Source organism: Sander lucioperca, chromosome 13, assembly GCF_008315115.2.
Source record: "Sander lucioperca isolate FBNREF2018 chromosome 13, SLUC_FBN_1.2, whole genome shotgun sequence".
Classification (NCBI taxonomy): Eukaryota; Metazoa; Chordata; class Actinopteri; order Perciformes; family Percidae; genus Sander; species Sander lucioperca.
This window is the reverse complement of record NC_050185.1, coordinates 32,232,328-32,257,287: the sequence shown is the minus strand read 5'-3', so window position 1 is coordinate 32,257,287 and position 24,960 is coordinate 32,232,328. Positions and strand designations below refer to the sequence as shown.

Genomic DNA, 24,960 nt, shown 5'->3' with positions numbered 1-24,960 from the left:
CTAAGTTTTATTTTGAAGGTGTGAACAGGAAGTATAATATTTCCTATGCAAGTAAATTATATTGGTCCTCAATCGGGAGGGATGCAGGCAGGGGGATGCTGCAGATTGAGCATGCGCCCAGCGAACAGGCCTGCTGTAATCCCCTTTGTCACAAATAAGAGGATGCAATATGCTGTAATCAAGAAAAAAAACCGATTCACTTTACAAAAGCTTTCCAGTTTCAACGCTGCCTATATATGTAACACCTGAAAAACTGAGTTTTAATTTATATTTCTGTTTGACAAATAAACAATAAAGGCAGATGCTTTTGGAAATGGGACAAGAAACACTGTGGTTAAATACTGCATAATATAATTTGATGTCATATTACCTTATAACTTAGGGCTGTCACACGATTAATTTTTTTCTTAATCGCGATTAATCGCTGAATTTCTATAGTTAATCGCGATTAATCGCATGTTTTATCACATGATTAAAATTCTACTATTTTGCATTTCAGAACTGTTTTTAAGTACATATTAACAATTCTTACCAGTGTACGCATCGCGATTAACGCGTTAATGCTGACAGCCCTACTTATAACTTGTTAACCTGTATCCTACTATAAGGTAGGCTATACATGTTTAATCAAAAGGCAAACGTGGTAGTGGAGTAAAAGTATAAATTATAAAATTAAAAGCAAATTTTACTTGAGTACCCCCATCAGCCACATAGGCTACAGATGGTTACCTGATGGTGTAAAGTTCTGTGTATATGTGACATTTAGGCTATAAGAACTTATTTTGATGAATATTTAAATGAATTACCAGTCAAAGGACTGCAAATCAGTTTTGACTAGTATTCAATATGATAAGACCCCAATAATATCAGCAGTTCTAGAATCATTTGAATTAACTCAATTGACTCAATGCAGACGGTTAGACAAATTATATATATAATACAATATGGGCAAAAAGTCCTGACAGAAAATCTATATCTATACACTAGCGTTCTTATTACCTCAACGCTACACTAAGTAAAGTCAATTGTGGAGCATCAGTCTCGAACATACAGCTAAAACACCAGTTAAACACGCAAGGCAAATTTCTTCTCTGTGCAAACTTACCTCCCCAGTGGCATTAATCAATACACTAATAGAAAATGAGCAGCCTTAAAAGAACAAGGACAGACAGTAAGAGAAATCAGATTTAGTTGAACTTTCACTTTAAGATGATGCATTCATGCACACTTGCTATCCATTACTTCTTCAAAGCAAAGGTGTGCTGCAGCATTGCTCTGGCGCCATCTACTGGTCAGCTACCGTTAAAAGCTCCTCGTCTCCACGAAGGGAAGTAGAGCTGCAAAGATTCATCAATTAGTTGTCAACTATTAAATTAATCGCCAACTATTTTGATAATTGAATAATTAGTTTAAGCCTTCTTTTTATATCTTTAAAAAAGTAAAAAATCTCTGGTTTCAGCTTCTTAAATGGGAATATTTTTCACTCCTCTACAGTATGACAGTAAACTGAATATCTTTGAGTTGTGGACAAAACAAGACATTTCAGGCCGTCATCTTGGGCTTTGGGAAACACTGATAGATATTTTCTGACATTTTATAGACCAAACAACTAATTGATAATCGAGAAAATAATCGACAATGAAAATAATCGTTAGCCCTAAAGGAAGTATTGTTTATCTTGTATATAAACTTATATATCATATATCTTGTACATAAACGTATATACATATACGTTTATATAATAAACTTATTTTTAATAAAGATGTACTGCTTCTCTATGGCTCTATGGAACATGGCAACGTGACTTTAAGTGAATTATTCCTTTTGAGGCCATCTCAACTGGAAGTCATGCGGCATGGCTGTAGTCCATAGACAGCAATGTTGGTTGGTCCAGACTGAAATACTGTACATGCACATATGCAGATACAGTGAGTATGTGCATGTATATAGTATAGTACAATGCTGTAGATTGTGTTATTAGTGCCAAAGAAGTCAAGATGGTCCGATATTTTCCAGAAAACTGCATTGAGGGAGTATGTTAGCCTCTGAGGGTAACCGCCGATGTGGTTACTGTTCACCTCTGAACCACCTGCTGGTAGAAATAAGGAGTGTTCATTCAATTAATGGGTAAGAAACAGCAGCAGAGTTGACTGTTTAAATGTAAAAGTGGTTAATTATTGGTAAAAAATCATCAATGTGGACAATAATGATTCCTGAAAAATGTTTTCTATTGTTCAAAAAGTTACACTGCATCCTTTCAAAGTATGCAGCTCTTTAAAAGTCTATAATACAACATAAAAAGTTGCATTTTAAGAGAAAGGACAGAGGTCGATGGCAGAAAAAGAAGAGAAGTTAGCTTCAGCTCAATGCTAAAGTTCAAAGTCCAAGTCAGACTTAGGTATTCATGTTCTGAAGCCCTTTATCCTGAATACAATGCCTGATAACAAAGCTCTTGATATACAGATTGATCTTTTTGTTTTCGCCCTGGCAAGTTTTGGTAAGTGACCAAAACAACCAAAATTAGGCCTTAGGGTTTCTTTAGGCCTTAGGATGGCTGCGATCTGGACTGATGAACTTTCTACTTTTTTTTTTTTTTTTCTTTTTTACATCAGAAGAGGTCAATTTTCCTTCAGCTTCAGGCAAAGACAATTTTTAACTCATTCTTTCAGTCATCAAAACTGTCTTTTATAAAATTTGATGTTTATTTATCTGCTACACACCTCTGATTTGTCTGACTGTTGTCTCCTCAGAATGGTTGTCCACCTTGGCTAGTTTTTGTACTTTTTGTTTCCCCAATAGCAGAGTCATCTCTGGATCTGTATTTGTCAAACTGCTGCAAAAGTAAAGTTTTGGACTATTTCTTGGCTCTGAAAAAAAGAGAATAAGTGAAATGCTAAACTGTTCCTTAAAGTGTAAAATTGGTGGAGGTGCTCTTTAAAAACATTTCTTTAAAGATAAAAACCTAAATTGTAATTTTATGCAAAAATAAATGAATGAATTATGGGGAATTGTTTGCCCAAGCTAGGATGAATGACAAGCCTGCGTGTTTTATAATAAGGTGCTGTTTATTTAATCATTTCATTGTCACATCTCATGGTACACTCCCCTAAAGCTTTCACTTGTAGTATTTACCATGTGTAATACTGACCTCAGCCTCTTCTCCCAGGCTTCCTGCAGAAAAGAGAGCTGCTGCAAACATGAGCGGAGCTCAGAGTTCAACTCCCCAGTCCACCTCTGTCTCTGGGTACGTTTCGGTAGAGGGAAATTAATTCTGGATTATAGCAATATGCTAATGCTTTACCCAGGGACTGAGGCTTGACAGGTTTTGGAGTTGGCTCTCAATGTTGCTGTCTGGTACAGTCCTGAAAACTGTGAAGTGCTTATCTGGCTCTTTATACACACTGAATGTCCAGATTAAGTGTTTGATCACTTTAACTACTGCAGAGGGTCACGACAGCATCAGGGCCCTCGTGACAAACCAACCGGCTCGGTTAAAGCAGCGTGAAGAGGGCAGCGTTTTGTTCAAGGTTCAGGTGATCTGGTATTTGACGTGGATTAAAACTGCACTGCAGATATTTTGATATCCAAAGTTCCTCAGCTTTTCCTGTCAGCATGCCTTTTAGACTTGCACAAGAGTGTTGTAGTAGCTGCCCAGATGACAGACCACGGCATCAAAAAAAGACCATTAACAATGAATAGCCTCATCTGGACAGCAAGGAAACTCCCTCAAACCAAAAACAGTTATAACCACTTGGTGCAGACTCCCACTGCAACTTTGTTTTCTTTGTACAATTTTCTTCTTTTAAATAGGTCTCAGTCTGAAATTCATGCCTCCCTGCACAAGAATGGATTTTGTTTTGTGTTTAAATAGAGGACGGCGAGCCTGGAAGTATCCTAGTGTTCATCAGGCCTGATCCACTGAAACCAAAGTCAACATGAGTCATTCCGACGTGCTGTGCTATGCCATGTAGATGAAGGTGTTTAAATCGGTCTCATCCCGCTTTATGTACTTGTGATCTATCAGCCACTCGATCTGCTCCTTGATCATCTTCTTCTGTGGTAAAAACATGTTCTTTAGGATCTCCACCAGCTCTGTCTGCAGCTGGGCGTTGTTGATGCGCTTCCTCATCTTCATGATCTGGATTATGGCCTCCTGGAGATTGGAAACACACAAAACGGTGTGAAAGATAAGAAAGTGCACCGTAAAACAGATGGATTATATTGTAGTTTATACAAACACAGCCACAGGTGTCTGTTGAAACTCCATGATGGGAAATGGAAGGTAAAAACATTTATTCTCAGTAGGTGGCGTTACATAACAGAGGAGAGAGCAGCAGTATCTTCACCTGCATGCTGCGAGCTCATATCCATACCTGCGTTCTTAGTATCCTTAGCTGCACGATGCCCTCGTTCTCCTCCTCTCTCATTCGCTCTGTGGTGAGCTGCAACCGACCTATCAGGTTAATCTTCCCCCTTTTCTGAACCTTTGAGTTTTTTCTGTAAAGTTGAAATAAAAAAAACCCAAACAAATCCCCAGGGTCAATGATCAATACAGTGCTACAGTTGTTTTTTTTTTTTGTTTTTTTTTTTTAAATTAAAGGTACAGGTAACTTGATTTAAAGTATGTGTAGGTAACTTGTGTATGCGAAAATGCAGAAAAAATTTCAAATAACAGCTAAAAATTACTGGTTTATTCTGACTTGTGAGAGCAGATATCAGGATGGTATGGGTATTTCTATTAAATGAATGAAATGTGTAAACAACAAAGCCACGTGGCACACAGTTTGAAGGTAAGAGAGGAATCCCACAGGCACAAATACTATCTTTTAGCAAGATGAGCACCCAAGGACCAGGGGCTCATTGCACAAAAGTGCAGGTCCGACAATGTTGCATGCTCATGCATGGGGTGCAAATATGGCATTTGATTTGTTAAACCTGTAAGAATGAACGTGAAAGGACATTATCTCATGTTGCAAATCACAGAGGGAATGTTGCATATTTGGTGAAAGGGGTCCTAGAACGGAAACTACATTAAATCAAAACAGATAACTTTTCCTTACATGAGCGAAAACTCCTGGTTGACATAGAATAATGTTCCTTCTGCAAAGTCTTTGGGTGAAGACACCACCGGGTCGTACGACAACACCTGCCGCTTGAGTTTGGGAAAAGCCACCAGAGACTGGGAGAGGGAGAAAAGCATGATGGTCAGAGTAATAAAAAAAGAAAAAAAGCTACTTATAAAATGCAATGCTTACAGCATTAAATCTGTCGTTCAGAGATGTGAACTTGCTGATTAATTTGGGACAACTATGATGGAGCCAAATTACCAGTTTTATCTTCATCATTTGTCTTACAACATCTATCCATTTACCCAGAGAGTGCGTCGCAGCTCGGCGTCCGGCAGCTCCGTGGCTAGCTTGAGGTTTTCAAAGCTGATCCTCTCCCTGGGCCTCTGGTTCCAGGCAAACAGCACAGCCAGCTGGAAGGTGGTCACCTCCAGGTCATACTGGCCCACCTCATTCTTAAAGGTTATCTGGAGGAATGACACATTGTTTAGTGGCTTTCCCAGCTTCTTTCACAGAGAGAGCAAAACATAACCGCTCCCAAAAAGAATACATTGTAAAATGATTGGGATTAAATTCTATTTAAAATGATTTGTTCACAATGATCTGCGCACAAAAAAACCCATAAAGAGTTTTATTAAAACAAAATGGAAAGGACACTGATGACCAAACAACAAAACAATCAGCTAAAAGAGACCAGAAAGTTCTGTCGAGCTGGATGGAACTGCAGGGTTGGGTGACTACGAGCGACTCCTTTCACATAACAGTAATTTGATCCATTGTTTAAATAAAAAATATTGATTTGTTGCTTAAAATGTAATTTAAGTTTATATCTGCTGCTTGACAGGCACGAATCAAATTATTGTGGCAAATTATTTTATTATTTCTGCGTGTCATTTTCATTCGTCATTTAATTAAGAGGAAGATACAAATAAAGTGTTCTTGGATATATAGCAACCTGAGACAAGGCCTAAAACAGGTTGCATGAAATGAAGAGCTGTTCGTCCGTCCCAGGAAATGCATGTATCTGCATGGCTGTGTTGCCATGTTAGTGCATGTCAACAACCTAACCAAGCAATTACAATTAACTTATGTGCAGTGTGTTTGGTTTCACATCTGATTCACTCACAATGCCGTTGGACATGAGGTGATGCCAGTGAAGCTTCCTGCCACTGTGGTTCTTCTTGTAAAAGTCTTCTACCTCTGGTATCAAATCTTCCAGCTCTGTAGGTAGAGAGACGAAAACCTTTTCGCTGCTCCTCGACCACGCTCCAGCATTCAGGATCTTTATGTTGACCGAGTCAGCTGCAAGGGGAACATACAAAGACATCTTAGTTACTGAATGACAACTGCTTACAGCTAATGGATCTTAAACTTGGGCAGGATGACAGTTTTAAACTAAACAGGTGGACAAACGTTGTCTCTGTCGAGATTTGTCATTCGTTTGGTTGTGTGAAACTATTTTGTACTACTACTATTTTGGGACTACGCATGTGTGTGTTTTCCTGGCAAGAGTTAGATGTGAGGAACCATACCAGCCAGGATATGGTCAGCCTAACTTTGCATAAAGACAGGAAACAGGAGGAAACAGCTAGCCTGGTAATTAACACATCATGTCGTTTGTTTAATCTGTACAAAATCCGAAGAAGTGTAAAAAAAGTCACATTTTGGTTGTAAGGGAGGGTTATGTGCTGGATTATTTCTTGGCAGGGCAGAGGGACTCCGTTGCACTCGGTCGCCAAAAAATAGTAAAACCACAACGTTTACAAATGAGATATAACATGTTAGTGAGGTTTAAGGTGTTTTTTTGTTTTTTTTGTTCCCCATTGCTTCCAGTCTTTATTCTAAGCTAGGCTAAGCACATCCTGGCTCTAGCTTCATAATAGCACACAGACATGAGAGTGGAATCTCACCTCTCTCGCAAATTTCCCAAAATGTTGAACTATGCCTTTAAGCAATAATACTAGGTTTAAAATTCTGTCAAGTTTTGTCAATGAATCAACGACAGTTTGGATTTAAGTAATGTATTAAGTAGTGCTGTCAAACGATTAAAATAGTTAATCACGATTAATCGCATTAATGTCATAGTTAACTCGCAATTAATCGCACATTTTTATCTATTCTAAATGTCCCTAGATTTCTTTTTGTTCAATTATTTTTTTCTCATTTTAATGCTCTTATCAACATGGAAAAGTGGATCGGCTTGCTTTGTGCTTTTGTTGCCTGGCTTTGCTTTGACAGCATCAGCTGTGTGCTTGGCCATCAAGTGGTATTTCAGACTGGATGTGCTGCAATGATGGCTCAGTTCACAACAACAAAACACACAGATCACTTTGGTCTTGTCAATGGAACCATTTGGCAACTTTTTAAAAACTTTTTTAAGTAAACTTTCCATTCAGAATCTTATTGGCATCCATTTCGGCGTCTCGCGCTCGCCATCCACTCAAAACGTAACGTTAGCCTACTACTCTTTGGCCGGCTCGTAAGCCCAAACAAGTGTGTGCGGCGTGCCTGTTGTTTTGTTTCCGGTCTAGCTAGATCCGGTGTGGTGTTGTAGTTTTTCTAACGTTACTAGTTGTTGCAACAGCATTTGAAAAAAAACTACAAAGTTTGCTATGCCAAAAAGAACGTTAATCTCGCGCTAAAAAAATTTACGCCATTAAAATGGGTTTGCGTTAACGCCGTTAATAACACGTTTAACTGACAGCACTAGTATTAAGTAAAAATACTACCTACCATACCTTATTTACTGATTACAGCAGCTCAAAGACTTTATCTCCTGCATCATGTACAGTATATTAAGTGTGTGAGTGAGACCTCTTACCTGGTAAAGCAAGCTTGTTATGTTTATGCATTTCTTTGAAAGACTGGTTGAGGTCCTCTGACACCTTGATGTCTTGAAACATCCTGGCCAGCTTGTTGACATAGTCAGCTGGCATTCCTACTTCCTGTTAATATACATGACACCACAGGTAGACAGTTATTAGAGGTGATAAAGGAAATCTCCTCAAGGAATTGGCTTCACTTAATGTTTCTTCTTTCTTAATATCTTACCCTGAGCCACTCCACCATGTTCTCCTCTATCTCGCTGTCGGCCGAGATGTCTAGGATGAGTCGACGGGTCAGGTGGGCTTTGTGGTAGCGCATGAACACGTCTTTGTTCTGGACATACTTGAGCACCAACAGCTGCAAAGAAAGAGCACACAGATGGTTACTGAAGCCAATATTAAAAGTCAAGTAAGCACTTTTTTGTGCTGCTGCAACTACATGAACCAAAATAGCAGTCTGTGTGCCCAAGATGTGGCCACTTTACGCTGGTTGTTGGTGTTAAGTAACAATTAATTTTTGTTTTTGGATCATCCTGAAAAACATTAAAAACTTGATATTGAACAGGAAATAATTATAAAACCTGCTCTCGCTACATTCTAGTTGGTAATAAAGTCTACAAAACATTCTAGAAGACTTATGTTAGGAACAATGCCCAACCAACTAGGCATCTTGTTCCAATGATAACCACAGGGCTAAAAACAACAATCCAATAACAATATGTAGGTTCCCTGAAACATACCACTTCCTTGAGCTTGGCCTCTATCTCCTCAGAGGTGAGCTTCTTGCTCAGCGGGGTCTTCCTCAAGAGCATGTCACAGTAGTTGGCCAGCAGCTCTGGACACTTGGACTCTGGTTGAGTTTTCAGACCTACCCTGTAAACACAGGAGAGGAAAACTAGTGTAGTCAGACATTATCGCCTTCAGCAAATACTGAATTTCACATAGGGAGCATCTCTTACCCTTTCTGTTTCATAGGAAGTTCTAATTTAAATATAGTGGCGTCATTCACAACAGCTTTATATGCCTGCAAAGAGGTTTGAAAAACAGGGCTTGCGATCAGTTAAGAGCATCTTCTGACAGGTTTATCCTACAATGACACCGTATTGTTAACAGACAAGTTAGTAGGAGCTCACTTTGTCTCGAGCTGTCAAGAAGCGTGGGTCATCCTGAAAGGCCTGTTTCACCAGTCGGCTGAAGCGGTTAAATAAGGTGAGCAGCTGCTCCACATATTTCTCTGAGTCCTGCAACAAAGAACATAAGGTGAAACCAGTCAATGTGATGAGCACCGAAGTTAATTCCTGACCTTGGAAATAGTAGTTTGACAAATCAAGGTGAACTTACTAGCTTTTTGCGGCGCTTTTAACCGCATGTCACAATCTTCATTAGCTGATCCGTGAGGTGCGGTTGAAAGCTCCACAAAAAGCTAGTGAGGGGACCTTGAGTTAACATATTTTTTTTTGTAAAATCATTGCAATGTCTTACATATTCTGCACCTTTAGGTCTGAAAATATCAGTTAAGTCAATTTGATGAATCAGTACGAGGACAAGGCTGGTAATGTTTTTATTTCCAGGCCACTGAGGATTTCAAAATCATTTCAAAACATTAAAATTACAATTTTACAGCTCTAATACCCATAAAACTGGTAAAAAGAGAAAAAGAAAATGATTTTGGTATAATAATTCTGGGGGAAAAAAGAAGTCTGATTGGGCAACTGATTGTAGTGATCCCAGACAATGTTATCAGAAAGGATGACCAAAACCCAAGTTCTAATAAACTGGAATCATCCTTTAAAATCAAGACTCAACTTGCATTTCGTGGGTGTTAATTTCCCACGCAAATCAGTATGTGTGTGTGATACTCACAGAGGTGATCGTCTCTGCTGTGGCCACCATATCAGCCAGGCCAGCGCTCATAATGTGCTCCTCCAGGTCCTTCAGCATGGGCTCGATGCCGCTGGGTACTTTGTCCATAAGAGAGAACATCAGATGCAGCTCTGTGATGGAGGGAAAAGGAACGTTATCACTTAAGGAAGTGTAAGCAGCACTTGATCTGACATATTGAATACTAAGCTTTTATTTGGCAGCTGCATTATAAATCTAGCAGAAGATGAGCAACTTTAAAATCCATTACTGTGCACGCCCTTTGTCCAATTGTTCAATCAAACTGCATGAGCACAGACTTGAACACAAACGCATATACAAATTTATGAAAACATAATGATGGGTGGTTTATGCAGCCCAGAAAGCGAGCCCAAGACTCAACAATAAAAATGTTCTCTCCTAAAATCATTTATTATAGTACTTTATAGGGATGAGCGAGTACAGCATTATCTGTATCTGTATCTGTTAACCATTTGAATTATCTATATCTGTATCTGTACTCAGACTGGGCGGGGCCTAACCCGGAAGTGGACGGGATTTAACCCGGAAGTGGGTCGGGTTGTCTTGAAATGGGCGGGGCTTTAACCGGTATGTTATTTTAAGCATGCAATTGATATGGGTTGATCAGAAATTGTTATATTTATTATTATTATTTATTATTATATATTTATTTTATACCACTACTTCCTTTATTTTTTTTATGAAATACAGCAAGAAAGTGTCAGACACTCAGTGCGTGAAGTAAAAAAACTGGTTAGAGCCAGCTGACGGTTTAAAAAAGAAAAAAAATCTCCGACAGGCAGAGACGCAACGCGAGTCACATTCTACCAAGCACCACGTCTGAACAAACCCCACGTTTACCAGAACTCTACTGGTTAATAAGTAAGTACTACAAACCAAAGTAAAAAACAAACCTGAAGCTGAAGAAACCCTAAACGTTAACGGAAAAGACCCGCGAACCTGAGTGACTGAGGGAGAGACAGAGAGAGAGCTGTTCTCTTCTCAGTGTTCTGTGTGTGAGTGAGCAGAGCGGGACACAGCAACACAATAAATCTGTATGTGTGTAGGGGAGGGGCGCTGTGACGACTAGCCTATCACAGAACGCAGACACAGTCAGCTACCCAATGAGGATTTTTATTCAATCCGAGCACAGATATTGCCTCGTATTACTCGTATAATACTCGTACTCGGCAAAAGTGCTTTATCCGTAGTACTTTACATCTGAATCAGGACAAATGTATGGAACAGAAATGCTGCATATGCTCATTTTAGGCACCTGTCACTTGCAAATTTTAGTATGTGTGTATTTTATTTAAGTTTTAGACACCATTTCAGAACTTTGGCTGGTTTTGTCAAATTAAAACAGAGTTTTGTAGAAAAACACAGTTATATTTCTCAAAGTAACGTATCAAAAAAGGGTTTTCGTACCTGTACCGAAATGTATTGGCACTAGTATCAAAATCTTTTTAGAGTTTACCCCCCTTCCAATTTGATACATATATACTGGAAATGTTAAAGTGCTCATATTATGCTTTTTGGCTTTTTCCCTTTCCTTTATTGTGTTATATATCTTGTTTGTGCACGTTATAGGTTTACAAAGTGAAAAAGCTCAAAGTCCACCCCAAAGGGACTTACCATCTCCAACAGAAAACACTGTTCACAAACTGCTCCAAACAGCTCTGTTGTAGTCCAGCCTTTACTTCAGAGACAAACGTGGTCACTTTGTAACACACGTTATAACACGTTATAATGCTTGCCTAGCTGCTAGCGTGGCACGCCCTCATACTCTGCTTCTGACTGGCTAGTAGTCCTTATCTAGCTACTGAGCATGTGCGACTCCCAACAAAGATGGAACAGAAGTGAGATGTCTCACTCTGTAGCTAAAACAGAGAGCTCAACACACAGGGTGAAAAGAGGAGCTGCAGCAATGTGCAGTACAACAAAAATATGGTGTTTTTTGAAAATGAAACCATCTAAATCTATTCTGATACAACCTCTAAATACAATTATGAACCTGAAAATGAGCATAATATGAGCACTTTAATGTCCTGTCTTAGCCTAGGTCCATTTTGGAGGGAAATATCTGAATTACTTTTATAGGTATTACGTTTCCAGCTACATAATCATTAAGTTGCAAAAACATTTTATAATAATAATTACACAACACTCAGTGACTTAAAAGTCATTCAGCAGCAAAAACAAATTCTGGTTTGCTTACTCTAAATGCAGCATTGATAACATCTTCAGGACTACAACAACTTTAGCCTGTATTTGTTCACATTTTGGCAAATTGGCACAACTAGGGAGGTGTTCCAGGCACGTCCAGCTGGGAGGAGGCCTCGGGGAAGACCCAGGACTAGGTGGAGGGATTATATCTCCAACCTGGCCTGGGAACGCCTCGGGATGTGGCTCAGTAAAGGGAAGTTTGGGGTCCCCTGCTGGAGCTGCTACCCCCGCAACCCGATACCGGATAAGCGGACGAAGATGGATGGATGGATAAAAGTGTGCTCAATTAGATACTAGCAGTTCCTGTTTGTTATCTACTTCCATGAGTACATTGCAATCACTGGATTACTAGGATACTAAATAAAACATAAAAACGTGATGATTTGAAGGCAGGTTCTGGAGTTATTAAGCGGATTTATGTTAGTCCCATTTCTGAGAGATTAGCAAGGTTGGTTCACCTTAAGCATGGACACTCCCTGACTACACTCATTGTATCATCACATGTTGATTTAAGAGGAGTGGTGGCAACAACACAGATGTTCTACAGATGCTGGACAAGAAGGTTTGTTCAGGGCTATTTCCTGGTGCAAACCTGAGCTGGCTGAGCCTTTGGTGGGAGCAGTCCGGCCGTACTCACTCTCTGTCTCATTTCGTTTGATCATGCCTGGGCACTCGGCTAAGATGGTCTCCTTGAATGACGTAACCAGTGCATTGACGCAACACTCCATTAACTAGGAAGATAAACAGAAAGAGAACAATTCAGTAGAAATATGTAAGAGATGTGCAATACATATACAGTGAGGAAAATAAGTATTTGAACACCCTGCTATTTTGCAAGTTCTCCCACTTAGAAATCATGGAGGGGTCTGAAATTGTCATCGTAGGTGCATGTCCACTGTGAGAGACATAATCTAAAAAAAAAAATCCAGAAATCACAATATATGATTTTTTTAACTATTTATTTGTATGATACAGCTGCAAATAAGTATTTGAACACCAGAGAAAATCAATGTTAATATTTGGTACAGTAGCCTTTGTTTGCAATTACAGAGATCAAATGTTTCCTGTAGTTTTTCACCAGGTTTGCACACACTGCAGGAGGGATTTTGGCCCACTCCTCCACACAGATCTTCTCTAGATCAGTCAGGTTTCTGGGCTGTCGCTGAGAAACACGGAGTTTGAGCTCCCTCCAAAGATTCTCTATTGGGTTCAGGTCTGGAGACTGGCTAGGCCACGCCAGAACCTTGATATGCTTCTTACAGAGCCACTCCTTGGTTATCCTGGCTGTGTGCTTCGGGTCATTGTCATGTTGGAAGACCCAGCCTCGAAAAAAATCCAGAAATCACAATATATGATTTTTTAACTATTTATTTGTATGATACAGCTGCAAATAAGTATTTGAACACCTGTCTATCAGCTAGAATTCTGACCCTCAAAGACCTGTTAGTCTGCCTTTAAAATGTCCACCTCCACTCCATTTATTATCCTAAATTCGATGCCCCTGTTTGAGGTCGTTAGCTGCATAAAGACACCTGTCCACCCCATACAATCAGTAAGAATCCAACTACTAACATGGCCAAGACCAAAGAGCTGTCCAAAGACACTAGAGACAAAATTGTACACCTCCACAAGGCTGGAAAGGGCTACGGGGAAATTGCCAGGCAGCTTGGTGAAAAAAGGTCCACTGTTGGAGCAATCATTAGAAAATGGAAGAAGCTAAGCATGACTGTCAATCTCCCTCGGACTGGGGCTCCATGCAAGATCTCACCTCGTGGGGTCTCAATGATCCTAAGAAAGGTGAGAAATCAGCCCAGAACTACACGGGAGGAGCTGGTCAATGACCTGAAAAGAGCTGGGACCACCGTTTCCAAGGTTACTGTTGGTAATACACTAAGACGTCATGGTTTGAAATCATGCATGGCACGGAAGGTTCCCCTGCTTAAACCAGCACATGTCAAGGCCCGTCCTAAGTTTGCCAATGACCATTTGGATGATCCAGAGGATTCATGGGAGAAAGTCATGTGGTCAGATGAGACCAAAATAGAACTTTTTGGTCATAATTCCACTAACCGTGTTTGGAGGAAGAAGAATGATGAGTACTATCCCAAGAACACCATCCCTACTGTGAAGCATGGGGGTGGTAGCATCATGCTTTGGGGGTGTTTTTCTGCACATGGGACAGGGCGACTGCACTGTATTAAGGAGAGGATGACCGGGGCCATGTATTGCGAGATTTTGGGGAACAACCTCCTTCCCTCAGTTAGAGCATTGAAGATGGGTCGAGGCTGGGTCTTCCAACATGACAATGACCCGAAGCACACAGCCAGGATAACCAAGGAGTGGCTCTGTAAGAAGCATATCAAGGTTCTGGCGTGGCCTAGCCAGTCTCCAGACCTGAACCCAATAGAGAATCTTTGGAGGGAGCTCAAACTCCGTGTTTCTCAGCGACAGCCCAGAAACCTGACTGATCTAGAGAAGATCTGTGTGGAGGAGTGGGCCAAAATCCCTCCTGCAGTGTGTGCAAACCTGGTGAAAAACTACAGGAAACATTTGACCTCTGTAATTGCAAACAAAGGCTACTGTACCAAATATTAACATTGATTTTCTCTGGTGTTCAAATACTTATTTGCAGCTGTATCATACAAATAAATAGTTAAAAAAATCATATATTGTGATTTCTGGATTTTTTTTTTTAGATTATGTCTCTCACAGTGGACATGCACCTACGATGACAATTTCAGACCCCTCCATGATTTCTAAGTGGGAGAACTTGCAAAATAGCAGGGTGTTCAAATACTTATTTTCCTCACTGTACATAATAAAACATAACATTTTGGGAAACACGCCTAATCGTTTTGTTTCAGAGAGTGAGATGAGAAGATAAATATCAATCTCGTCTAATTTGTTTTATCTGTACACAATTTGTAGTTTTAGGGGGAGTTACGTCCTGTAACTATTCCTTGAAGAACAACAGTTAATCCTTTGACCCAGCACTTCCGTGCAGCATCTTCTGCTTAAGATGCGCAGGTTATATAGCGGGTTGCCAGATACAGTCTGTGAGTATTAGGCAAATACGATACAATGTTCTTAATGCACAGACTAGGACTGCAACTAACCATTATTTTCATTGTCGATTATTTTGTTGATTATTTTCTCGATTATTCAATTAGTTGTTTGGTCTATAAAATGATGACATATGTCAGTGTTTCCAAAAGCCCAATATGATGTCCTCAAATGTCTTGTTTTGTCCACAACTCAAAGATATTAAGTTTACGGTCACAGAGGAGTAAAGAAACTAGAAAATATTCTCATTTCAGAATGGGATGCACCAATGTGAAATTCTGAGCCGATACCAATGTTTAAAATAACAATTTTTTTTTATTGTTGTTTAGTTTGTTATTTATTCCCCCTTTTTTGCCAGGGAAACAAAGAAATCATTATAAAAAAAATTAATGGAACTATTTTAAAGTAATTCCTTCATTACAAAACAACCTTTAATATATCTTTCACATGAAAAATAACTGCTTCAAAGGCCATCTTAAACTTTTAACACAACATTTAGCTAACATTTCCCGAGACATTAAACTATTCTTTTAATAAAAATACAAGTTGTTATTAGAGTATGGAAAAATGTGTAAATCTAAAAAGCTTTAAAAAATAAAATAAAAAAAAGCTCAAAAAAATTGGTATGTAACATTTATAAAAGGGCAAACCGAAACAATGGAATTGCACTTTGGAAAAAACAGTGGAATACATTGGGATTTTCTAACTTAACTGTAGAAATGTCAGCAAAATAAGATACACCATTCTCATGTGTAATACTCACTGCTTGTACAGAGTTACAGTCACGTCTGGTCTCCAGGTATCGCAGTGCACGTTTCTCCTCTTCCCTCAGCTTCGAATCAGCCTGGTGAAAATACACACCAGTGCATGCACATTTACTTATTAAGATAAGATAGATTGGGTAAGAGACTCAAGGGGAATTGACATACTGTCTCAATTATGCTTCGTTCACCATTGCCTGTCTCCGCTGTATGTCATTTATTGTGAAATTCAAATAAAGAGTTGGGGGAAAAAAATAAATAAAATAAAATAAAAATAAGTTAAGATCGATTTTATTGTCTTGGACACATACGCAAACAGTATCTGCTGTTTAGAAAATTCAACACAACATAGTGCATACAGTACACACACAGACGCATACAGTACACAGACACGGACTGCATGGACATACTCGTATTGCATGCACAGACTGCCACCAGCCAAAGAAAATTGCACACTGCCTGTTGTACAACACATCATAACAGTTGTTATAACAGTGTACATAATTTGTGCAGTAAGGGTAAGCAGCCTCATCAACATAAAGTCATGATAAAAACAAAAAAAAAATGTACATGTGTATAGTTATTACATTTTTACACATTTAATTTACATAAAATTCTCAACAACATCTCTCAGAAAAACCTCATAATAAACATTTACATCATATGTCAAACAGACAATATACAGTGTCTATTTCTGTTGTGAAGCATGACATTCTGTGTGCATGAAACCACAGAGGAGAGGCAAGTACTACTCAGAGTCCATCTCTACCACAAACATACAAATAAAAAACTAATTTTACCAGTTATTTTAATTCCCTGTAAATGCAACTATTAGCACATTAGCAATCAACAAAGGAATATGACAGGCATTTTGAGAGTTAATAGTATGCAAGATTTTAAACTCAACGTCTGTCTTACCAGCGTACTTTATTTTGTTTTGCCCAAATAGTTCAGGGGATAGAAAACTATCAATGTTATGTTAAATATTTAAAGCAGAAAAATAATCTTAAAAGGATGTAAAAACACAACAACATTGTGATTCCAACACCTACAGTGCTTGGACACATAAATGTGCATGAAACCGATCTTATGCCAACAATGAATCCAGAATCCCTCCTCAAGGAAGAACATTTTACAAATTCATACAAACATATTCTTTAATAGGGTCAAATGTGTTATTGTAGACAAGTCCTCCAGCAAAGGATCCTGGAGAAGAACAGGTCCTTGAAGTAACAGTGCCAAATCTAAACTGGCTTACATAAAGTGTTGAAGCTTAACCAAATCTGTGACTAAACATTTTTGACCCATGCTGTTCTTTAACAGACACACTGCTTCAGTTCTGTTTGAGTAAGAGAGATAATGTGAATAAGACAAGCATGAGATCAGCCACAGCAGCGGATCACTGACTGTTTTCTCTTTTGATTCCAACATGTCTTTTTGCCAAGATCCTCAAAACAGGGAATAGGAGTCTCTGCTTATCTTTGTTACGAAGAGAACCGAAGGTTGTTTTTATTTTTTCAGTGTGAGCAGAGAGCATGCTGGGAGTGGCAAAGAGAAACTCCAATCTGGTTGGAAGCAGAGTGATTACAAAACGGTTTGAACAGGGAGCAGGACTTACTGCCATTTCAGCATTTCAAACCTTTCACATTATCAACTGACTAGCAGTATTCAATTCAATTTTATTTATAGTGTCAAATCATAACAGAAGTTATCTCAGGACACTTTCTAGATAGAGTATTGTAGGTCTAGACCAAACGCTATAAGTTTACAGAGACCCAACAATTCCCCCAAGAGCAATTGCACTAGTGCAGCGGCGGCGAGAAAAAAAACTAGATAATTATCATAAAAATGTCTTTAAGCCTCTCTTCTTTGTTCGGTATAGATTGGCAAGAGAAGACCATTAATCAACAAAAAACATGCATCAGTTAAAGTCCATGACTGACGAGAAACAGAGACAAAACAAAATCTGCAAATACGTTCATGTCTCGTACTTACATATTTCATGTAGTTTTGGACCCCATTTTGCTGGAGGTAGGCGGGCGCCTGTGTTCTGTAGAACCTCTCAGTAGAATCCATGTATGCCTTCTCAAAGTTGTCCCTGTAGATCTGCAGCTTGTCGTCCGGGTTGGAGCACAGGTTCACTGCTCAGAAACAAAACCCAGTGCCATCACAAAGAGACATGGAGAAGGTCAGACAGGTGTGTGTAATCTTAAGAGTTAAACATACAATGTTTAAGAGACATAAGCTATAAGTAGAAAATAATACATTACAACCACACATCTGACAGAGGTGCTACAACGTGACAATAGTTGCTTAAAAAGGTACTCTGAGGAGTTTTTGATCACTACTGGCGCTACTGAGCAACGTTTCTATGAGTGGGCCTGTTTTCCTTTTGTATTATGCACGCCAGTGGTTTCACGCTAGTCTGTTGACAGACAGTTGGTTGTGGCAACGGGGGCTGAACGATTAATCGTTTTCAAATCGAAATCGCGATTTGAAAGAATGCGATTAGCTAATCGTGAAGAACGCGATTAATTGAATGTGCAATATTTAGTTGAATGTTTGGTGTAACATTTGGTACAACCTTTTTTTTTTTATTCCTCTTTTTATTATTATATTTACTGTTATTTCATAAGTTAAATGCTGGAATAATGTTGCATATCACGGATTCCATGTCCCATGCTTATTAAAAGAAAAACACTTATTGCTGGAAATTCATACCCATGTTCTCATCCTTACATAAGAATACAGTATGGAGCAGTTTTGATGGTGTCTCATCTTATAATGCTCCATGACATGTTTTATCCGTTACACAGTAAATACTGAACTTTAGCTAAACTTAAAAAAAAAATAATAGCAAATCGAATCGTAATCGCAATATCTAGCAGAAAAATCGCAATTAGATTTTTTCCCCAAATCGTTCAGCCCTAGGCAACAGCAGGAAACAGTAAACACCAACAAAGGTAAAGGAGAAGAAGCTAGCTCAAACACAAAGTATTTAAAATAGTGCTGAATGATTAATCTCATTGAAACAGACATTGCAATGTTAAAGAACTACATTTTCAAAATCGCTAAAGCCGATGGAAGCGAAGACAAAATGTTTTTGCTACACAATCTAACCAACTCCAGATACAAAAGGTCACCCATATAACGGTGTCTCACCGTAGGACTCTCTTACTCCGATGACCAGCTGGGAGTCAAAGGCCTCTCCCAGCCTCTCAGCGTGGACGAGCTTCATGGCACTATCTTGTAGCCTGTTTTTAATGTTGGAGAAGATGGACTCGTTCCATGTATCCAGCATCAGCTAAAGGGACAGAGACACAGGATATGATGACAGTGTACATGCACAACATTCTTATTTTGGTTACACTGCAAAAAAATATATAAAGTTTACTCGTAGTTTGCCCGCTCCTGCTCCTCCTCACCTTGCGGACGATGCTGTCCTCCACGTTGGACTTCTTGTTGCTTCCTTGCTTGCCCATCAGAGTGATCTCCAGCTGACAGAAAGGCTTGGGCAGAATGTCACACTGAGTGAAGAACTTCCTCCACTCCACGATGTAGGCCTTCAGCAACGCTGTGTCATCCTGGTGACTCAACACCCGCTTTGAACGAGTGAGAAACACAAGTATATAATTGACATGTTGACACATATTAAGCAAGAAGACTAGTTCATTACGGTGACAATTTGAAAGCCACACTGTTAAACCAGCAACAGCATCAGTAACTTGTTTGCTTTGTAAAAACAGGGCCAAAAATCCCATTACGCTCGTAGTCTTACTGCTTGTGCTTGTTTGATAAAATCTAGGATGTCCTCTTTGAGGGCCTGGTGGATCTTAGCTGGACCTTTGTCATCCCACAGGCACACAGCATGGACGTCTCTGTAGAAACAAAGAGGGGAAACAATGTTGGAGGAAGTACCTTTCCTGACAAATTTTGCCTTCAAGATCAATGCCTAAGATGAAAGGAGATGCATTACAGTAAACTTACGAGAACAGGTCAAACCACTGCTGTTTGGTGACAGACTCCTGCCGTAGCAGCTTCAGAACTATGGGGCGCATCAGGTCCCATTTGTCTTCAAATTGAAGGGAGCCTTTGTTCTGGAAACAGACAGGAGGGAAGTGAGCTACATGATTCAAACTGTTCATGAGCATTGAAAAATTAAATATAGGGTAAGTAAGGATTTCACTCATTCTCATTCCTTGGGCTTTCTTTCTGTTGACATTTTAAACTCTGGTTGATTTATGAGAACTAAGGTTAACCTTTACTCAGATCTCTGCAGGGTAAATCCAGACAGCTAGCTAGACTAACTGCCCAATCGGAGTGTTCTGTTGCACAACTAAAACAACTTTTCAACGTACACATGTTCCACCAAAACAAGTTCCTTCCCGAGGCTATTTTGCAGAGGCACCGTTGCTCCGTAAGGCGCTTAAAGCAGCCCATGACGATTGTGATTGGTTTAAAGAAGTGCCAATAAACCAGAGCATGTTTTCTCCCATCCCGTAATGCTGTGTGGACTCGCCAGACCCTCCTCCGCAGCGCTGGGGAGGAAGGTCTGGCAACGCGAGACTACTTTTCTGTAGAATATTTTTTTGTCCTGTCATTGTAGGGGACAAAAAAAGTACATGTAATCCGTGTCTCTGTTCCTGCTGTCTTTGTCCCATAGATTTTGAAATAGCTTTAATTTAAAATAGTTTTCTTTTTTTCTATTGAGAATGCCAGAATAAAAAGAATTATTTACGTGTGACTCTCACGCGTCAGGAGTAATTACCCCTAAAAATGTTTTAATAACTCTTTGACTTTGGTTCAAGGATTGATTACCTTCTCATTAAATGTCTAATCATTTGGTCTATAAGACATTCAGAAAACACTAAAAGATGCTCATCACAATGTATTAGAGCTCAAGCTGGAAGTCATCTGATGTCTTGTTTTGTCCGACCAAAAGATATTACATTTACTATAATGTAAAACAACGAAAAACAGTTAGCTAATTCTCCAATTTGAGAAGCTGGAACTGTCAAATGACTTGACTGAGAATAGGTCAACTAGTGTAGCAGTGGCCGGACCCTGACTTTTAGTGCCTAGTAAGGATCAGGTTCCAAAAACTTTGGATCCTACAGTACATTTCCCATAGTTAGCCTGAGCCTACCAACAGCACCTTTTCGTTAGAACCTCCCTGTCTGGATAGCTGTGTCACATTCTATACTACATACTGCAGGTTTCAAGCATGTAGTGTGTTAACAGCGGAAAAGTGACTAATTTAAGTATATTCAAAACAGTCAACATGCATACTAAAAAAATGTTTTTGAGTGTGCTGTTGGTGTACACTATTCTCCCACATGGCCAAACCAGCTGCAAATAATTCAAAGTAATTTTGAGTGGTGGTAAAAGAGCTACATTTTACATACATTTTTTTGTTGTTTAACTTTGTTAACTTTTCGCACTCTGTGTGTTGCCGTTCTCAAAATCACTTCGATACAGAAAAAAAACAACAGCCTTCAAGATAGCAAGCTACACGCCTGGTCACATCATCAGCAACTGTCCTCACTGGCCGAGTGGTACCCTCTCTTGTGACAAGTATACTGACATTTATGTGCAAAGTTGTTGGAGTTTTTAGGGTATCAGCTAGGGCTGGGCAATATAGAGAAAATCAAATATCACAATATTCTTGACCAAATATCTAGATGTCGATATTGCGACGATAGTGTATGGTTGACTATTGGTGCTTTAACAAAATGTCATTTACACAATGAGATTTTTGATAAATAATCTCCAGAAATGATTTAATGACTTAGTGGGTAAAGGTAAATAATAGAACAGCTAGAACAGTCTGGTAAGTTCAGAAAATTACATCACTTTACTGTAATGCAGCCTTTAAAACCAGGAAAAGACAACACTTACCATATTACGATATCCAAAATCTTATCAATCTATCTATCTATCTATCTATCTATCTATCTATCTATCTATCTATCTATCTATCTTAGTCTCATATCGTGATATCGATATAACATTGATATATTGCCCAGCCCTAGTATCAGCTGTGGAGTAATAGACAATTGGTCTACTCTAAAACATGTTCTATCATATCTGAACATTAACCAGAGGAATATGAAAGTTAAAGTGATAACATTTTTGAAGGGTGTGTCACCACAGAACACCACAGGAAATCCTTTATTCCTGTGGCACTGGCAATCAAACTTTCCAACTCATCTAGAGAGATGGACAGGACACTGGTCAGCTTCTAGGCACCACAGAACACTGTTCGCCAAAACAACCAGACACAACAACAGTTTCTTTACAAAGCCATTACTATAATGGACACTTAACACCAGCACATAGTTTCAGGATCAGTCCTTGTGAAATAACCCTGTAACAACAAGCATGCACCTTTTTTCAGTAAATTACATACACTTTTGCATTGGCCTATTGTCTTACTTCTTACAATCCTCATAAAGTTAGCAAAATGCAAATGTTTACATGTGTGTATGTATGTACAAGTGTGTATGTATATATAAACTGTTTTATATACAAACTTCTATCTGTAGCCTACATATAGTAGGCTAATGTTTACCTTGTTCAGCTTTTTTGTCCTTGTTTTAAGCTGTATGCCTATTTCTATTTATGTATGCCTACGGTATTTCTGTTCCAGAGTCAAATTCCTTGTATGTGTTCACACTTACTATTGTACTGTATTGCAACGATAAATACAGTTTCATCTTATCATGTTGGTACAGATGTGAGATAGTAATTAATACACTGGGGCTAGCTAATTGAGCAGATTAGATGATTCCATGCATATTTTGGCATTTTCTGTCTGCCCATACAGTATACATACAATCGGTTACTATTTCCCATGCAAAAGGCTTATGTTTTGACTGCAATGCCATTTTTCTCTGCCGATACACAGCTCCTGTGGCTCCTACTACAGCTATGTCACCTCTCTTGTCCCTCTTGCTTGACAATTGAATTAAGACACTGTGCCATAGGTTCCTATCAAGCTAAACTTAGTTAGCAAGATGACATTTAAGGATTAACGTTCACTCAATGCACAGAAACTGCTGCGACATTAGCTTTTGGCAGCCTTTAGCATGCATTTTAAAGGGACGGTCAGCTGCAGTTTACTGTGCCACTGAATTGACAGCTCATGTGGGATTTCTAGCTAGCGTATACATAGATATTTATATTTTAGCGCAGGTTTAGCGCAGGTTAAGCTAACGATAGGTCTCCCATCCGTTATCAGTCTCTCTGTTTCTCCGTGTCTGCCTCTTGGCTTTAGTTAGCTGTGTTGTAGCTATTCTATATAGCTAAATCAGTCACAAGTAGCTAATGTTAGCCAGATGTAACTTAACTGCTCCCAGCTAAAGTCAACACTGACAGCACAGTCGCGTACAGGTGGTGTGTAATGTTCGTTAAGTTTGGAGCTAAACGCCAACATTACACCACGCAAGTGACACGCACTTACACACACGTTACATACAAAATAATTGAATTAAAGTGGGTCCTACCTTTAGCAAATTTGACGTCGCCATGTTCCCCTCAACTTATCGTCTCGTAAAATCTCGCGTGAATTACACGCAGCGTGAACATCACCGACTCTTAAACAGTAGTAGTCATCATTAATAAATAATAGAGGCATTTAATTTAAGAGTTTAAAATATTGTGTTAATTTGTCATATTTGTCCCTTAATTTAGTTATGATTTCATGATTTATTATTTTATTATCATAACCTATTTAACAATGGTGGACGAAGTAGGCCTATATTCAAATTATTTTCTAAGTAGGCCTAGGTAAAAGTACCATTATCACACTGTGAAAATACTCCACGACAAATTACTTAATACATTAAGTGTAAGTACAGTAAATGTTTTATTTTATCAGCAAAATATACTTAAAGTACTAAAAGTAAAAGTACTCATAATGCAGAATATCCCGTTTCAGAATAATAATATCTATAGGCCTATTGGATTATAATGATTGTTTCATTAATATAAGCATCATCATTAATGTTGTTGCTGGAAAAGGCGGAACTATTTTTTTATTACCGTTTTACATATGTGTTGTTTGATTGTTGTTGAATATTAATTAGCCTATATTTTGTGTTAATAACATGTACAAAGTAACTAGCTGTCAAATAAACAAAGTCAAATATTTCTAGTGGAGAAGAATTTTAAAGTAGCATAAAATAAAAAATAGTCAAGCATGGTAAGTACCTCAAATTTGTACTTAGTACCTTTATCAAATGTACTTATAGTTATATTACACGTTTTCGTTTACGATTTTACATTTGTGTATTATAATATTATGTAGCCTATAGCTTTGCTTAATTATTATTTTCTCACTATGGTCTTTTTCACTCACTCCTTTTGTAAATATGAATTATTATTCTTATTATCTTTATTCCTAAATGTTATAGTAACTAATTTGAACTTTAAGTACTGTATATTTTTCTAATAATACTTCTTTACTTTCACTTAGTAAATGTTTAAATTCAGGACTTTTTACTTGTAATGGAGTATTTTTGGACTATGGTATTTTTACTTTTACTTAGGCTAAGTAAAGGATCGGAATACTTCTGCTACTACTACTACTACAACTACTACTACTACTGAGCAATTAGCACATCCAGTACTACTGTTGCTTTACCGCATAGTCTTTTTTCCATCGACCACAACCTGTAGACCGCATGCGTAGGGAGTAAAACTGGAGGAAAGAAAACAGTATTTCAAGGACAGTAATTGTTTCGTACAATCAGCATAACGTTTTGTTATCATTCTTTCTCTGTCTGGCCATCTTGGTCAAATACTTTCTCACACAAACAAGAAGGATTTTAACCTTCACATAAGGAAGGAATCCTCACAGTTTTGGTAAATAGTGATGGTTTCATGCCACACAAGAACATTCTAAAGTTGAACTATGGAAGTGAAAAATGTTTGGGGAAATTAAAAAGATACTTGAAGGTTCAGTAGAAGTTTCAAGTCATATTTGTTTACCTCAAGACAAAATATTTCTGAATTAATTTATTCAATTTAAATTTGTTATTAAGCATTATTTGGTTGGTGGAAGAAGTACTTAGATCCTTTACTTAAGTGGTATCAGTATCACAATTTAAACATACTCTACGACAAATAAAAGTACTG

At 38.5% G+C, this 24,960-nt stretch overlaps 1 protein-coding gene across 2 annotated transcripts; it reads right to left on the bottom strand.

The window, feature by feature from the left end:
* Positions 1-3,046: 3,046 nt before the first annotated feature.
* cul5b (cullin 5b) lies at positions 3,047-23,408 on the bottom strand. Of its 2 annotated transcripts, none has more exons than XM_031308112.1 (19): positions 23,328-23,408; positions 19,810-19,919; positions 19,601-19,700; positions 19,248-19,424; positions 18,985-19,126; positions 17,818-17,963; positions 15,825-15,905; positions 12,591-12,729; positions 9,755-9,885; positions 9,025-9,132; positions 8,851-8,915; positions 8,632-8,764; positions 8,118-8,249; positions 7,888-8,011; positions 6,193-6,368; positions 5,372-5,533; positions 5,061-5,179; positions 4,374-4,497; positions 3,047-4,153 (listed from the first exon to the last, which is right to left on the bottom strand). In XM_031308112.1, exons 1-19 carry the CDS (start codon positions 23,349-23,351, stop codon positions 3,959-3,961), a joined length of 2,388 nt encoding a protein of 795 aa, XP_031163972.1. In that variant the 5' UTR covers positions 23,352-23,408; the 3' UTR covers positions 3,047-3,958. The 2 variants fall into 2 exon arrangements, with proteins under 2 accessions (XP_031163972.1, XP_031163973.1); XM_031308113.2 differs by having other exon boundaries at positions 12,636-12,729.
* Positions 23,409-24,960: the final 1,552 nt, after the last annotated feature.